Raw genomic sequence first — 18,769 nt, forward strand, 5'->3', positions numbered from 1 at the left:
AAATCTGCCCTAGTTACACTAAAATTCACCTTACTTACACTAGCACAGTGCTATATACACGTACGTATGTGCTGGGCATATATAATATTTAATAAATGTTTTATTTGTGTTCCTATAAGCTTTTAGTCATACATGTGTCCTAGGATGTTATTTCTGTATTGTGTATATCATATAGGGTTGATGGTAGGTAGAAAAAGGCAGGTAATATTAGAACATGAGGTTAAAATAATAATTCAAAATTAATCTTAGAATTTTAGAGTTAGATCTAGTCATTCCCAGAGGGAATCTCCACAATGTAATACATTCTACCAGAAGTCATCCAACCTCTTCTTCAAGGAGGAAGGAGCTACTTCTACTGAAGTATCCAGTTCTTCACTTTTACCTAGCTATGATTGTTAGAAATTTTTCTAAACATCATGCCTAAATTTTCCTCTTGGTAACTTCTACCCATTCCGATTCTACTGGGGCTGAACCAAAGAAGTTTAGCGTCTCTTCCATCTGACAGTCCTTCATATGCTTGAAAACAGCTATTATGTCTCCCTACGTCTACTCATCTCTGGGCTGAACCTAACTATTTACTTCCATGTTATGAATGTGGATTCCAAGTGTATTTAGCTTCTTAATTTCCCTCTTTTCTCTGTTCTCCAATTTGACAATGTCAGAACTGAATACATAACTCTAAATATGTTCTTGCCTAGGTAGAGTATGGGACTGTCACTTCCTTATTTAGAAGCTGTGCTTTTCTTAACGCATCTGAACATCCAATTAGCTGTTATTGCTACCATGTCCTACTGTTATTTCATGTTGACCTCTCTCATTCCACTAACATTCCCACATCTTTTTTCAGACAGACTCCTGTTTCACCATGCCTTGGTCACCCTTTATTCATGAAGTTAATGTTTTAAACCCAAGTGTAGGCTCAGCACAATTGCTGCTTGAATGTTATCTTATGAGAATTCAGTGCTCTGGCCTATCAAGATCTTTTTGGATCCCAGCTGCCATCTAGTCTGTTACTGTCACTTTTATCATTGTATCGTCTGTAAATTTGATAAGAATGCTATTTATACTTTTGTCCAAGTCACTGATAGAAATTTTCAACATCCTAGAGCCAAGCATAGATCCCTAGGGCTCTCCATTGGAGAACATCTACCAAATTGGTTTTGAACCAGAACCCTAATTTTTTTTATTCGATCAATTCTGAATGATCTAATTGTATTTATTACCTTCTAACCCATATATTCAGTAACATGAGGTATTTTATCAAATGCTTTTTAAAAATTAAATTTTCTATTTTCAGTTCCAAAATCCCCCTCCTTGACCTCGCCTCACAAGAGATATGCTACTCATTATACATATGAAGTTATGCAATACGTATTTCTATATTAGCCACATTCTGGAAAGATTAAAAAAAAGGGCAATAGAATTAAAAGGAAAAGATATGCTTCAGTTTGCAATCTGAATTCATCAGTTCCCTTTTTGTACATGGATGGCATTTTTTCATCATGAATCCTTTGGAATTGTGGTAGATCATCACATTGATCAGGTACTAAGTCTTTCAGTCTGCTTACTACAGTTTGCATCAGTTCATGTAAGTCTTCCCAGGTTTTTCTGAAGCTACCTCCTTCATTTAATCTCCTTCAGGCATAGACCTAGAAGAGATTACTGCCTCAAAGGGTTTTATAACCTTTTGAACATAGATCCAAATTGTTCTCTAGAATGATTGGTGTAGTTCATGGTTCCACCAATAAAGTACAGTGTACCTGTTTTTTCCATATCCCCTCTAACATTTGTCATTTTCCTTTTCTGTCATCTCAAATTTTCTTTTTTCTGAAATCTAAGTAAACTACAGAATTGCACTCTTCTAATTGAGTAGCCCTGTGGGCGGTAAAAAGGACATAAGTTTAGTTTGGCATGACCTATTCTTGGTGAAACAACCATGCTCTTTGTTAACACTACCTCCTTTTTGAGGAATATCTACTCACCATCTCTTTCATGATCTAATCTAATTTTCTGGGAACTAAATTCAAACTCACTGCCATATGGGTTGCAGGCTCTGCTTTCTTCACTTTCTTTGAAAATCATATCTTAGTATTCTTGCATATTTGAGGACTATCCAGGTGGTTTGAATTTCATAAAGAGCAATCAGTTGTACCTACTATGTCCCAGGGTTGTTGTAAGGATCAAATGAGATAATATTTCTAAAGCACTTAGTATACTGCCTGCCATCTAGTAGATGCTACATAATACTAGTTATCATTATTCATTTATTTATTAAGTAGGTAGCACATTTTGATAACTTTTGGAAGGTTCTTTATCATGTCTTGAATACATGCCCGGGAAAGACAACAGACCTCTCTACTGATATCAGGTAAACAAATAACTGTCTCCATTTCTAAGTCCTTCAAGAAGGAATCATCAATAATCTCTCTCTACTTCTTCAGATCTGTGACTGCTATGATTTAACTATATTATTTCTTGAATAGCAATCTGCCTCTTCTTCCTCAGAGCACACAACTCCATCCTCTTCAGGAAGAACCTCAAACCTGTTTTTCCCTCCCTTCCCTGTTTAACAGTCTTAGACTGGTGAGCCTCTTTACAAGGGCCAAATGGTCTCCACCTCACATCCCCCTTTTTCTTCTTGGAAGGAACTCTTCCAATTTCTGTTAGGAATATTTTCTTTTCCCTAATGACCTGGAGTGTGGAAAGGTAGAAAACTCTCTCCGTCTACTTGGAACATAGATTGTAGTCATTTGAGAAGAGAAAGGAATATTACCATTTTTGCATACCCAGTGCAGGTCCTTTCAAATTGTCCTTTCCATACTGCTTGAAATTGTCAACCTTGAGTTTTTTCTTAGCCAGTACCAAGTAGTTTTGATGATTGCTGCTTTATAATACAATTTGAAATCTGGTAGCACTAGGCCACCTTCCCTAGTATTTCTTTTCATTAGTTCCCTTGATATTTTGGACCTTTTGTTCTTCTAGATGAATTTTGATATTATTTTTTCTAGCTCTAGAAAATATTTTTCTGCTCATTTTATTGGTATGGCACTGAATAAGTAATTAATTTAGGTAGAATTGTCATCTTTATTATATTAGCTTATCCTACCCATGAACAACTGATGTTTTTCCACATTCTTAGATCTGACTTTATTTGTGTGAAAAGTGTTTTGTAATTGTGTTCATATAGTCCCTGGGTTTTGTTTTGACAGGTAGACTCCCAGATATTTTATAGTGTCTACCACAGCTTTAAATGGAATTTCTCTTTCTGTCTCTTGCTGTTGGATTTTGTTAGTAATATACAGAAATGCAAATGATTTATGTGGGTTTATTTTGTGACCTGCAACTTTGCCAAAGTTGTTCAACTTTGAGTTTTTTAAAACTACATATTGACAGTCTGGAACCAACTCTAAACCAAACTACATTACCACTCACTGCCTTGTTGAGACGTTTGCTGCCAGTTATGACCTTTTAATTGCCTGACAGTGTACTTAACTTCCATTCACTTGTCTTTACTGACCAGTCCACTCCACCAATTTGTTTTACCCTCCAATTTCTTTTCACCTACCTTTCCTTATTTGCCTTACCTTGCCAGGGTAAATACCTTCTACTTCTTTAATTTTCCTCTTCAAGTCTTTATTCTTTAGTCTGCTGTAATATTCTTTGACCTTACTCCTTGTACTTCAACGTGTTCTCTCAAAACAGAAATGGAAGATATGATTAGACCTAGAAATTTTCCTAAATTTCTTCTCCTTGTTTTCAACCTTTGGCCTTCTTTGCAAGTTCAAATGCTTCTGATCCTCTCTTCTCTCACTCCTCCTTCATCCTTTACAGAATGTTGAAGTGAATGCCAGAGGAAAGGTTTTTTTTTCCTGGGTCAACTTAATGGTAATGGGATAGAACAGACTGTCTCTCCATTCTCACTTGTTGAAGTCCATTGAACCTCTGCTTTTTACAATGCAATAGTTCTGTGATCCCATCAATGTGGTCACTCCCTTCAGTAATGCATTAAGGCATCTTGATTAAAATTGGATAAAACCATAACAATTACAGTCACTAACATTTATATTGTGCCTACTGTGTGCCAGGCACTGTGCTTAGTACTTTACAAATACTGTCTTATTTAATTCACACAACAAGGGACAGGTGCTATCATTTCCCTCATTTTACAGTTGAGAAAACTAAGGTAAACAAAGGTTAAATATCATACCCAAAGTCACCCAACTAGTAAGTATCTGGCCAGATTTTAACTCGAATCTTCCTGATTCTGGGTCCCGTACTGTCTGTGGCTTTGAGTCAGCCGTGATTTGGAAGGGAAAAAAAAAAGTGCACCAGAAAGGAAGATTGGGAGAATTAAGCTTAGACTCTGCCCTAATACTAACTAGTAAGTTATTTTAAGCTGTTCCTCAAATTTTCTTATCTGTTAAGGAAGGGCATTACACCAGATGATATGTAAGGTCCCTTTCCTCTTTTAAAATTCTGATTCTGTAATGTAGCAGGTGGAAATAATTTAATGTAGGAACACAAGCAAACTTCTGACTTGGTCTTAACTGAGATGGCTGTTCTACATTGGGACTGGGGGGAATAGATGAGCTATAGCATTTCTTCATCTTTTCTAGGCTTTGGTATGAAGCCTAGATATTTGAGGGCAAGGCTTGCCCAGACTATTGTGGTTTAGAATGCTTTAGTGCTTGCCTTCTGAAAGCGGCTAACCCTTGAATGACCAAGGGAATGAAGTCTTGGTATTCAAAGACTTTTTAAATAGGTAGGATTATAGAATTTTAGAGTTGAAAAGACTTTGGACATCACCCTATATTGCCATTTCATTTTCTTTTTTTTAATTCTGTGTATGTCTGGTTTTGTGGGTTGTTTTTTTCTTTTATTTTTAGCTCCAAATTCTCTTTCTCCAGCCCCACCTAATGGGATGGCAAGAAATATAATACCTATTATACTTATGAAGTCATGCAAACATTTCCACATTAGCCATGTGGCCAAAAAAAAAACAAACTAGAAAATTAAGGAGTAAAATATGCTTCAGTCTTCATTCAGAGTCCATCTCTGAACATCAGAGTTCTTTCTCTGGAGGTGGTTCATACGTAAGGAATCCTTTGGAATTGTTATAGATCGTTATATTGATCAGAATAGCTGTCTTTCTTAATTGATTATCTTAACAATATTGCTGTTACTATGTATATTGTTCTCCTAGTTCTGCTTATTTCACTTTGCAGTAGTTCATATAAGTCTTTCTAGGTTTTTCTGAAATCATCCCTTCATTATTTCTTACAGCACAATAGTATTCCATCACAATCATATATCACAGCTAGTTTAGCCATTCTTCAATTGATGGTCATCCCGTTGGTTTCCAATTCTTTGTCACCACAAAAAGAGCTGCTATAAATATTTTTTATGTGTAAGTCCTTTCCCTTTTTCTTTTATCTCTTTAGGATAAGTATTAGTAGTGATATTGATGAATCAGTTTTATAAACTTTTGGGTATAGTTCCAAATTGTACTCCAGAATGGTCGAACCAGTTCACAGTTCCACTTAGAGTTCATTAGTGTCCCTATTTTTCCACATCCTCTCCAGCATTTGTCATTTTCCCTTTCTATCACATTAGCCAATCTGATAGGTATAAGTTGGTATCTTAGAGGTTGTTTTAATTTGCATTTCTCTGATTGTTAATATTTCATTTTCTAAATGAGCCCTGAGTTGGATAGTGGTTTCCTCAAGATTACACATGTTCAGACTACATTATTCCAAAGAAGTGACTCAATACCTGGTTTCCCAGTCCATTTTTCTGTTTATTTTGTTTTTCATTAAAACATTTTTTTCCTATCCCTCATAATTCCATCCCCCCCATAAAAAGTTTTAAAAAAAGTCTTTGTAACACAGTGTTTTACGAAAGTGGTTCCTAATGTGTAAGTATTTAAATGATAAAAGTTGATGAAACTTTGTTAGCAAATTGTAGCTCATTCCTAATGATCCAGCTTTTCCCCATGTACAAGTCGCATATTTTGCAGTCAAAACTGGGCTAAATTTTCTTCTTTGATATACCTGGGCAGTAGAAAAAGCCCTCATGGCCTTTGGAGTCATGGGACCTCAGGCAAACAATAGCCTCTCAGGGTTTTAGTTACTGTCTGCCTTATGAGAGGATTGGACTGTGAGGTGTCTTTTCAGCCTTTCATCTCCTTATGCTCCTATGAAATAGTAACCCAACCAAGCTGGAGAAAGTAATTGAAATTAAAGTGTTTGAAGACTTATTAAATGTTCTAGAAAGGAAGTAGAATTCACCTTCCAGAAAGTCAATTAATCTTTTAGTGCTGTTAGAAGAACCCAGTTTGTTTTGAGTTTTTGCAACTGAAAAATAATGAAGATGTTGATGGAAAAGCACATTTTTTAAAAGTCTCCCTGTATGCCTCCTCTTCTCTTTCATCTTTCTCTCCTTGTGTTATCTCTCTTTTTCTTTGTATCTTTCTCTTACATATATAACTCATATACACAGAGGAAGATAATTTCAGTTTTCATATTTACAACTCTAGCCAAAGCTCATAGTCTCCCCACTCCCTTCCCCCTTCCAGAAAAAAGTCTGGCTTTTGTTTGTGTTCAAAGGTTGTGTTTCAAGATCGTTTCAAATTAATACATGGAGTCTATTAAATATAAAAACTTCTGTGATGGCTCTTCATTGAAATTAATCTGCTGACTGCATCTGCAATCATCACTCCACTTCCAAACTGAGCCAGCTTCCTGTCTTACCCAGATAAGCAGTTTTTACTTGACTGAGTTTCAGCTAAACCAAGAGCAGTTGTCAGGACACATGATTAATGTGTAGGAAGTGTGTTGCATAGACATGGAACTCATTTTCCCCTTCTCCTCACATTGCTGTGCAGAATATAATCAATGTGACTGAATGAACTGTTTTCTCAAACTTGGAGGGGGTCTTCAATTTATGGAATTAATAAAGGAACATGAGAAAAAGGAAAGGTTCTTATTGTTTCATACACCATGTATTCCTTAGGTGAATACTGCTGGGCACAAGATAGCCTTTCATACAAATGATTTTTTTAAGTGACTGTAACCAGTAGCAAGACTGTGATAAACAATAAGGTTTGGAAATATTACCCTTTTAATGGGCTCAGTAGATTTTGCGTATTGCCAGAGTCACATAGCTATGGGAAACTTGGTGGAATAAATTATCTGTGTTGGATAGGACCTTGCATTCTCTATTGGAGCCTGTTTATAGTCACTACAGTAGTAGATGCAAGTATTTCCTAATGCCTTTTGGTTTGCCAGTGATAAATCTGTCTCTTCATCAATTTCTATATCAGACATTCTTAGCCTGGCTTGTATGAACTTTTTTCCAAATTTTTGATAGTCTTTAATCGTAGATGTTTTATGCATTTAAAAATGTTATTCTGAGCTGTCCATAGGCTTCACCAGACTGCTGAGGAGGTGCATGATACAAAAAAAGGATAATAAACCATTGCTCTGAAATCATCAGGGGATGCGAGGCAACCAAGGGGCATAGTGGATAGAGTCCTGGGCAAGGGGTCAGGAAGACATGAATTCAAATCTAGCTTCAGACACTTATTGGCAATGTGACCATGGACAAGTCACTTAACCTCTGTTTGCCTTAGTTCATTCAAAAAGGAAGTGGCAAACCACTCCAGTAACTTTGCCAAGAAAACCCCATAGGGGATCAGGAAGAGTCAGAGAGGACTGAATGATTAAACAACAAACCACATCAGGGGATTCAGCTTAAATGAAGAATCAGTACTTAGGATGTAATGAAGTTCTTTAGTGGAAGAAATGACTCAGGCTTTTTATAACGTTATAGTAGTTGGGCAAAGTTTTGGTGCTATTGCTTAGATACATTGTTTCCTAGAGTTTAGGACAGGTATTAGCAATAAGTAGTGCTGGTGGATTTTTATTAACAATTGAAAGCTTCACTTTCTGCCCTCCTACTGTCTGAAATTCTATTAAAACTTTTTTTAAAATTTGTCCTTAAATATAAATAGTAAAACTGCCTTAAACAATCATTTCATAGCACCATACTGTTTAGTTTTAATGGTAATATCTTTTCCCCCCATGTTTCATTGATGCCTCTTGTTATATATCCTAATAATTTCGCAATGAGCCCTTTCTTGCGTCAAAGAAAGCTAGTTATTCAGGAGAAGTGGGGACAAGCATTTATTAATCACCTGCTGTGTGCCAGACGCTGGGCTAAGCCCTTTACAAATACTCCCTCAAAGTTCACTAATAAATCATCTGATTCTGTTTCCATAATTCCCCATCTTCGGTTGAGAGTAGAGAATTAAGTTGTATTGTCTGTTCTTTGGGATAAAGATGGTCGTTACAAGTATTATTTTCATTTCTATCTTTAATTATTTTGTGTATTGTTCTCTTGGTTCTACATGCTTTGCTTCACCTCACTTCATACAAGCCTTCCTGTGTTTTGTTGGGGGTGGTTTTGTAGAATAACTTTCACCAGCATATGAAGGGTAGGACCTGCAATGGTGCAGCCCTTAAGTGAGATGTGTATTGAATTTAGCTCTAGCAGAGATACAACTAGAATAAGAAGATGTGTGTCACCAGCTTCATCTATGGCCAAGGACCATGCTAGGTCCCTAGGTTGGACATAGACAAAGGTCACAAAAGCTTTTGGAATAGGGTCTAACTTAGCCTGAAGGTAAGAAAATAAGTGGGTCAAAAGATCTTGGGTCAAGACTACATTCCACTTTTGATTGTGTATGACCTTTAAGCAAATCATTTCTCTTCCAAAGAACTAGCATTCTTTTGAACCTCAGTTTCTTGATCTTTAAAATGGGAAGAACCACTTGTAATCTTTACCTCCTTGTGATGTTGTAGTGCTCAAACAAGGTGACATATATGAAGCTCTTGGCAACTGTGAAGCACCTTTAAATGAAGTGCTTTGTAGCCTAGACATTCCATGTCTTGCTTTAGTTGAGAGAGGGGAGTATATTGATCCATGACTGGGCCAGCAGTGTTTTGAGGAGTCTTGAATATCTGACAGACCAGATGAACTCCAAGGACTATAGCAAAATGAATACTAATGTTTCTATGGTGGAAATTCTTCTTAGCTCTCAGGAATCTCTCCAGGTATACTTTGTAGATGCAAGTAATAGCCTGATTAAGGCACTCTTCCAGATGTCATAATATAGTGGGTATGGTCATACAATGCAGATCTTAATATGTATTTTAGGATTTATTTTAATGATATCACATTCTTTTCAATAGGCCTCCAGTATTTCAACAGCCTGTCATCTTTCTGGGTGCAGATGTCACTCACCCACCAGCAGGAGATGGAAAAAAGCCTTCCATTGCCGCAGTAAGTCTCTTATGTTTTCTCTTCTTTCCACCTCTCAGTTTAAGAGACTTCCTCTTAAATCTTCCTACTACTTTTATTGTGCCTATTACATTGCTTTCTGTAACTTTACAGTTACATGTTTCACATGCTATATTGGTCTGAATATTGATCACTTTTCCACCAAATCTAGGTTGTTGTATTAGCAAACACTCTAGCACACCCAGGATGACCTGCTAGCACTGGTTCTTTGATCTGTTTTGCTAAAGGAACACAACTTTTAAGGGGTCAACAGTCTTTAGCACAAAGATCAACAGACAGGGCTCCAACTGTCTGACAAAGTAATACAACTACCTACATACACCACCAGATTGGGGGGTACCAACATCATCTGAGTGAGGGGGAGGAGTGGTGTCTTAAACAGTTACTCAGAATCAAAAAGTCCTTCTCATAAACAAAATGCCAACCTCCAAATATATATATATATCGAAGACTTGTCTCTTGATTGGCTGAAAAGCTTGAAAGTCCATGTGCTTAGTGCTTAGTTCAGTACCAGCTGTGAATTATCAGAGTTCAAAGGAGATCAGTCCCTCAGATACTCACACATCTGAGCCTGGGAAACTGCACTCCAAAAAGAAAACAGCAAAAATCAGACCTTACTAGGGCTTACAGTTATTTAAACCTGAAATTTAAGTGGGATCCATAATCACACAGAATTCTGAAAGATCAGAAAGAATCAAAATATCATCTGTGATGAGAAACCTTTATTTTAATTGAAAAATTATTTTTAAACTCACTATAAATATGTATTTTTTTCTATCAGTATTTGCACATACCATCACCCCTATGTAATTTTCTTTTCCTTTCAGGAAGGGCACATTTTAATGATGTGGCTGCTATTTAGGCCAATATAGTTTTTTGTAGTTTGGCAATTTCTTTGTAGTGGTGAGTGAGATACTATATTTATTAATGGATCATTATAAAATTACCAAAATGTGAAAAGCTTCTCAGTAATGCCCAACAAAAGATGAATTGGACTAGATGGCTGCTAAAGGTCTTTCTAATACCAAAATTCTCTGATTTGATACTTTTACTAGTCAAGAATCATAAACATATGTTACCTTGAAATTGACTCATCTATATATTTAGAAGTATAAATTTCTTTCCCAAACATGGAAGATTCCTAGAGTTGTCTCTGGTACACCAGTATGAGGTTTGATTTCTAATCCCAAATCTTCTCAAGGTACCCTTTCTATGAATGATGTTTGTCTTTTAAATGAATGTGCCTTGCTTTAGCTAGCCATGTGCCATGGTCTTTTCAACCAGACAGAACCATCCTCTAACCTGTGGATGATCAGAGCCAAGCAAAGTAGGCTAGGGACAAGAGAGTCAAGAATAAAACAACAAGTTTAATTTCAAAGTGAGGAAAATGGCTTGCAAGCCAGGATGTGTGCCAAAGCCCCGCCTCTAGCGGGAGAGACCTGCTTCAGTGTGTGGAGATCTCAGTACTTGTACCTATGGCTACCTTGTGAGCTGAAGTCCTGACAATGAGGGGTAATGCAACAATGTAACAAGTCTGATTTGTAGCAGGGCTTCATGATGAGAAACAATTCTAGGCTTTTGCTGTAGCTGAGATCATCCAGTGGGTGAGCACAAAATATTGTTGTTACACCAAAGACAGGGCACAACCTGCGGCTGGGCCTTAGCCCTGGAAACAGGGAGTGTCCTGATAACTTGACAGTTTACCACAGGCTACTCAAAAATGGCAATAGTAGTACCCAACTCACAAGACTGTGAAACTTATATGCTACCATGTGAATGTGAATTATGTATATTTTTGAATCCATTGAATTCCAAAGCCAATTAAGCCCTCATAGGACACAATTCAAAATATTTTACCAAGGCAAAATTCTATCATCCGATCACAAAATCTCAAAGATGGAAGGTCCCTCAGAGGTCAATTTCTTCACTTGACATTGTTGTTATCTCTGCAACTTTCCTCTACAACAAAGATCACTGACAAACAGTCATTCAACCTCTATTTGAAGACCCACAGTTTTGAGGAATAGGGCAGCTAGGTGGCTTGGTGGGAGTTCAAATATAGCCTCAGATACTTACTAGCTATGTGACCCTGGGCAAGTCACTTAATCCTCTTTACTTCAGTTTCCTCATCTGTAAAATGAGATGAAGAAGAAAATGGCAAACTGCCCCAGTATCATTGCCAAGAAAACTCCAAATGGGGTCACAAAGAGTAGGACACAATTGAAAACAACTGAACAGGAACAGGATAAAGCCTAGAAACAGATAGTAACTTGGCTATGAGTTAGCCATTCAATTTTGCAGGTAGAACTAGTACTAGTACCTATCTTAAGATGTTGCTGTTTCCACTACACAATGTTGCTTCCCTTACTGAGCCCTCATTTTATTTTTTTAGTAGGCAGAAATTTTGAAAATGCATAACTATGAAGTTTTTGTTGGTTGTTGTATTTTGGGGTATTATTATCTAAGTTCAGATTTTTGATAATAACGGAAGTAATGTTTTTAGCCTCCTTCCTAATTCAAAGTTATTAGAAATAGGTTTTTAAAAATCTACTGCCATTGTATTCATCCTAACATGAGCAATTTGAGTCTCAAAGGTTTTTTTTTTTAACCTTGACTAATGACTTTTTAATAGGTGCTAATGAGTTAACATTAGCAGATTTTCTTTTTTAAGTTTAAATTTAGAGAACCTGGTAAGTCGTCCTGTAGATTGTCTCATTATCACCTGGAAATAAGAAAAAAAATAGCTGACTCAAACGGATTTTGGGTGATTTTTCTGAAAAGATGTAATAATTAGGGCCCTAATTTTGTTGGGGAAATTTTAGGTGGAAAGAAAAAATCATTTCTAGGAGTTGGTCTTTTTCTCTGTATTATATTATATTATATTTCTCTGTATTATCATAAGATTATTTTTTCCTGGATAGCTTTTAAAAGTTAATAAATAGAAAGTCAGCATGTGAGTTTTGGAGTCAGGAAGACCTAGATTCAAGGATTGCCTCTGTTACATGTGACTATGTGATCTGAGCAGCTGATTTCACTTCTTAGTGCCCCTAAGAAATTTAAGACTAGACAACTTTTCTGCTAGAAATTACCAATGAGTTGCTGATTTCTATCATCAGAGGGAGTTTACATATTGAGAGTTCTATACACTGATGAAATCACAACCCCTGCCTCCCCCATCATTACTCCCTAAATGTATAAGTTTGACATCTTATCCCTATATGGAAGAAAAATTTACCCTCATCCCTATATGAGGGTAAATTCCCACCCTCAAATATTCTTTCTCCTTCCCCTCTGCCTGTGCACAATACCAAATAAAGCTCCCATCTGAGTTCTTGTCATAAATTATTGTTCAGAAGAAAATGCTCTGCTTTGGAATTACTTTTTTTTTAATCTAATATTCAGTGTGAAATAGCTGTAATTATGTGCACACAATGAAACATGGAGTTGAAAAGCAAAACTTAAGTTTTTCCTTTGGTGGGGAGATTGGCATAGATGACCCCCAAGCCCCTTTCCAAAATTATGATCCAGTGATGCTTTGTGAAGTCTGTGACTCTTATCTCTTGTTGACAACATAAAGTTAGTCTCCTTTACTGTGGTCTTTTATGGCAAGGCAGTTTTGAGAAATCTGAACTCTATTTTTCAACAGGTTGTAGGAAGCATGGATGCCCACCCCAATCGTTACTGTGCAACTGTGCGAGTTCAGCAGCATCGGCAAGAGATCATCCAAGATTTGGCTGCAATGGTCCGAGAGCTCCTTATTCAGTTCTATAAGTCAACACGCTTCAAACCAACTCGCATCATCTTCTATAGAGATGGTGTTTCTGAGGGACAGTTTCAACAGGTTGGGATAATTTTTCTTCTGTTCTATTTCAACACTTTTCATTTTTTCATTGAATGTTTATGACTAATCTGACCATTGTTAGTGTAGTTATTCTTCATTTCTTTTATTTTTATCATTATCTCATATTTCTGTTACTAGGATTGTTAATCTTTTTTGTGTCATGGAACCCTTTGGCAGTCTATTCAAGACTAGACCCATTCTAAAGATCGTGCTCTTAAATACATAAAATAAAATTCATTGGATTACAGAGGAAACCAGTTACATTGAAATATAGTCATCCAAATGTTTTTAAACTAAATTCATGGACAACAGGCTAAGAATCCCTGCTCTAGCATTTGAGTGCTTACAAACTGCTTTTTTTGTCATGCTTTGAATGAAATCTTTATCATATGTATTATTATTTTTGTTTACTCTTGCTCAGAGAGGTAGAGATTGCATGACCTCTCTGTGATCACAAAGCTAGTACGTGGTAGAACAGGAAATGATAAAGGGTAATATTCTATTTGTTGTTCACTCATCTTAGACTCTTTCTTTGGAGACAGCACAAGCCAAGCCTGTTTCCTTTAAGCTCTCTCCATCCCTCATGCCCTTCAACCTGATCAATCATTTGGGGCTGCTGATCCTTAGATTACTGATAAGCTGATGGCTTTCACTCCTTTGCAGTGAATATTATGAGCAGTGATGACTATTCTCATATTCTTATCTCACTTAAAGGATTACAAAACATTTTATCTTCCACCCTACAAGGAAGCTATCATGAAGGTATTCTAAATGAGAAAATTGAGGTTGAGAACTTTCACCATTATGGTTGCTTTCCTAGATGCTCTCCAATGAATCAGGGCCCTTCCTAAGATGGATTTCTAGAACAGAACTCAACCACTGATGTTGATCACAACCCCTTTACAAGCTTATAGTTTCTAATAGTTTTTGTGGCCAAAAATGTCATCACCTGGGGGCCAGACTAGTGAGGAATCTCTTCCAACATTTCAGTACTCTATATGATAAGATCAGTTTTGGACATTTTGGGTTTGAGATTGCATTGAGATATTTTCTAGAAAATGGGGGCAACAGAATCTGATCTAATGGGAGTGAGATGCAGCCTTAATTTTAAAATCTCCCCCAAAAGTGAGTTGCTCTTGGTTGTAACTTTAGTAAATATTAAGAGTTGGATTAGTTGAAGTCTCTTTCTATATTCTTCATTGCTTCATTCATATGCATCATCTATTGATACTGAAAGAACAGTTGCAACGCACTTCAGAATTGATAATGGTATCCCAGGAAAAGTTCACCTTCAGTGATCATCTACATTTAGAAAACTACTCCAGTAATCTAGGCAAGAGGGGATGAGGACCCGAACTGAGCTGGTACTTAGCTGTGTGAGTGGAGAGAAGGTTCATATGCAAGGGATGATGAGACATGGCAAGATAAGACAACTAAGTGGATGTGTGAAGTTCGAGAAAGTGAGAAGTCCGGGATAATGCCAGGGTTATAGATCTGAGTCTAGAGAAATGGTTTTTGACAGAAATAGAGACGTTTAGAAGAGGGGATGGTATAGGGGGAAAGATAATGAGTTCAGTTTTGGATATAACTATTTCCTCAGAACTATTCATTTCTATGATCAAATTTCCCTTTGTCTCTAGTTCTGATTCTTGTACATAGTGTAAATGCACATACTTTAAATTCACTTGTAAGTTTATATCTTTCTTTTTTGTGAGGTGCATTTGGCAAGTTTGTTATTATTGTTGCTTACCCTTAGTTCGCTGCCTCAATTTCCTTCCTTGTAAAATGGGAGTGTGACAACAGAATCTGGTCTAATGGGGGCTAAGTGCAGTCTTAATTTTAATATCTCTACCCCCTCCCCCAAAACCAGACTTTAAAAGACCTTGCTTTGTTGAGAAACCACTTTACTCTTTCCCAACAAGTGCTTGATAAGACCATTGCAAATAATCCTTTTTCAAGATGATGTGTTCATTTTTTTTTAAACAATTCTTTCTTAATGTTTTTCCATCTGTGGGAAAGGTTGATCAGCCCATTCATAGATGTATTTTTTAATACATAGTCATGGGAAATGGAGAACGTGGATAATTGATGTAGAAGAGCTCTTTGGAACAGGGGCCATCAGACAGATCCTTTCTAAACTCACTTGCACATCTATCACAGAACATTTTGTTACACATAAAAATGATACTAAAGGATACTCACTGTTGTCCCTTCCAGTGACCAGCAACAGTAGCACTCCTCATAATAATTAAACTTCTAGAACCTGTGATTTCTTCAAGTCATCTCTCCCCTGAATCCAATCATAACCCCTGTACAAGCTGATAGTCTTCAACACTAAGGCTTGTGGCCCAGAAGTCAGCAACCTGGGGTCAAATTAGTGGGGAATCTTTTCCAGTTTCCAACTAGTTTGATTCTTAGAGGCTAATGTCTCCAGTTATCACCAGGACCATACTCAGGGCTTTTCCATCTTGAACTCCCAGGATTTCCATTCTGCATGCATGACCTTCAAGAATCCAGAGTTGCCTCTCTACAATTAGAAGGAAACTTGAACAGAAGATTGCTGCTAATAATTCACCTATTCAGTATCTTGCTATCTATCCATCTGTCTGTCTCTGGAGATATATAAATATAATAGATGTGTATATATCTATAAGTGTGTGCATATGCATATAAAAGATGGATGGGTGGATGGTGTCCCAAAAGTCTTAGTGCAGTTTTAAGCTTTAATAACTTTTAAACTATTAAAGCTTAAAACTGCAATAAAATTTTGGGCACATTGTGTGTGTGTGTGTGTGTGTGTGTGTGTGTGTGTGTGTGTACACAACATTGTCTACATTCTTGCATTTGATCTTCATAGCAATGCAAGTACTATTATCCCCATTTTACTGATGAGTAAAGAAAGGTCCAGGGAAGCCATACAACCAGTAAGTAAACCAGGAATCACTGAATTCATAACCTTTCCGAGTTGGAAAAGATAACAAGAGTTTACTTTTTCAACCACTAGAGGAATAGATGTTCTCTTTACAATACTTGACCTCCAATGATGTTAAATTCATCCCATACATCCTGTCCATCTGCCCAACCTCTGCCCCCAATGCATCATATACTTTTTTTTTTTCAAGAGAAAATGATCTGCTTCATTCTGCAGTCCAATTCCATAGTTCTTTCTCTGGATATGGAAGGCATTTTGCCTCAAGACTCTGTTGGGAATTTTTTAGGTCCTTTCATTGCTGTGAGGGCCTAAGTCTACCGGAAAAATTCCTTGCACACTATGGTTGTTGCTGTGTACAAAGTTCTCCTGGTTCTGTTCCTTTCCCTTAGCATCAGTTCATATAAGTCCTTCCAGGCCTCTCTGAAGTCTTCCTGTTCATTTCTTTTGGCACAATAGTATTCCATTACATTCATATACCACAACTTGTTCAGCCAATCCCCAATTGATGGGCATCCTTTGGATTTCCAGTTCTTGGCCACCACAAAGAGAGCTGCTATAAATATTTTTGTACATGTGGGACCCTTTCCCATTTTTATGATCTCTTGGGGATACAGTCCTAGAAGCAATATTTCTGGCTCAAAGGGTATGCACATTTTTGTAGCCCTTTGGGCATAGTTCCAAATTGCTCTCCAGAATGGTTGGATCAGTTCACAGCTCCACCAGCAATGAATTAGTGTTCCAACTCTCCCACATCTTCTCCAACATTTATTATCTTCCAGTTTTGTCATGTTTGCCAATCTGATAGATGTGATGTGATACCTCAGAGTTGTTTTGATTTGCATCTCTCTAATCAATATTGATTCAGAGCATTTTTTCTTATGATTATAGATAGCTTTAATTTCTTCCTCTGAAAACTGGATGTTCATAGCCTTTGACCATTTATCAATTGGGGAATGACTTGTATTCTTGTACATTTGACTCAGTTTTCTATACATTTTAGAAATGAGGCCTTTATCACAGACACTAGTTGCAAAAATTCTTTCCCAGTTTTCTGCTTCCCTCCAGAACTTGGTGGCTTGGGTTTGTTTGTGCAAAAACTTTTCAATTTCATATAATCAAAATTATCCATTTTGCACTTCATAATGTTCTCTATCTCTTGTTTGGTCAAAAATTTCTCCATTCTCCATAAATCTGCCAAACACACTATTCCTTGCTCCCCTAATTTGTTTATAGCATCAGTCTTAATACCTAGATCGTTTAAGCATTTGGACTTTATTCTTGTGTACAGTGTCAGGCATTGATCTATGCCCAGTTTCTGCCACACTGTTATCCAGTTTTCCAAGCAATTTTTGTCAGTCAGTGAGTTCCTATCCCAGAAGCTAGGGTCCTTGGGTTTATCAAACAGTAGATTGCTATATTCATTGACTACTGTATCTTGAGTACCTAACCTATTCCACTCATCTGCCCCTCTATTACTTAGCCAGTATGAAGTGATTTTAATGATTACTGTTTTATGATACAATTTGAGATCTGGTAGGACTAGACCACCTTCCCTAGCATTTCTTTTCATTAGTTCCTTTGATATTCTGGACCTTTTGTTCTTCTAGATGAATTTTGATATTATTTTTTCTAGCTCTAGAAAATAATTATCTAGTAGTTTGATTGGTATGACACTGAATCAATTAATTTAGGTAGAATTATCATTTTTATTATATTAGTTTGGCCTACCCATGAGCAACTGATGTTTTTCCACTTACTTAGATCTGACTTTATTTGTGTGAAAAGTGTTTTGTAATTGTGTTCATATTGTCCCTGGGTTTGTTTTGGCAGGTAGACTCGTAGATATTTTATAGTGTCTACCATAGCTTTAAATGGGATTTCTCTTTCTATCTCTTGCTGTTGGGCAATGTAGAAGCTGCAAGGTCCTGTGTGATCTTGACTGTAGCTTCTTGATATTTGAATTGTTTCTTTTTTGCTGCCTGCAGTATTTTCTCCTTCTCTTGATAGTTCTGGAATTTGGCAATGATATTCCTTGGTGTTTTCAGTTTGGGATCCCTTTCAGGAGGTGAACAGTGAATTCTTTCAATGACTAATTTGCCCTCTGGATCTAAGACCTCTAGGCAGTTTTCTTTGATGATTTCTTGGAAGATATTGTCCAGGCTTTTTTTTTTTTTTCATCTTGGCTTTCTGGTAGGCCAATAATTCTTGTGTGTGTGTGTGTGTGTGTGTGTGTGTGTGTGTGTGCATGCACATGCGTGCCTTGGTTTTATTTCTCTGTTGAAAGGAAACAAAACATTTTTCCCTGCAGATAGAAATTCAGTAGAAGGGACTACTCATCCCCATTCATTTTAGCAAAGGCTGAACTCATTGCTGTCTGCATAACAGCCTCATACCAATTCAATACATTTCCTTGAGTTCACACTTGCCTGGTAATGGAGTCAAGCCTTAGATCTATAATGCTAACTCTTGTTCTGGCCTAGACCTTAAATTTAAGGTAAAAAATTATGACAAATACCTATAAATCTGCTTTTAATTGATTTGCTTATATAAAGATTTTACCTTTATCGCCTTTCTCATATCAAGAGCTCATATACTCAGTTAATTTGATATCCACCTACAATGTTGTAAGTTCATTC

The 18,769-nt window shown here is 36.8% G+C and overlaps 1 protein-coding gene across 2 annotated transcripts in view; it reads left to right on the forward strand.

Moving 5' to 3' along the window:
• Positions 1 to 18,769, forward strand: part of AGO2 (argonaute RISC catalytic component 2) — a 155,853-nt gene that overhangs the window by 120,369 nt on the left and 16,715 nt on the right. For both annotated transcript variants that reach the window (XM_072602980.1, XM_072602981.1), the window contains exons 14-15: positions 9,252 to 9,342; positions 13,007 to 13,201. In XM_072602980.1, coding sequence (XP_072459081.1) covers positions 9,252 to 9,342; positions 13,007 to 13,201 — 286 coding nt within the window. The remainder of the gene's footprint in view (positions 1 to 9,251; positions 9,343 to 13,006; positions 13,202 to 18,769) is intronic.

Source organism: Notamacropus eugenii, chromosome 4 (assembly GCF_028372415.1).
Source record: "Notamacropus eugenii isolate mMacEug1 chromosome 4, mMacEug1.pri_v2, whole genome shotgun sequence".
In the NCBI taxonomy this organism is placed as follows: domain Eukaryota; kingdom Metazoa; phylum Chordata; class Mammalia; order Diprotodontia; family Macropodidae; genus Notamacropus; species Notamacropus eugenii.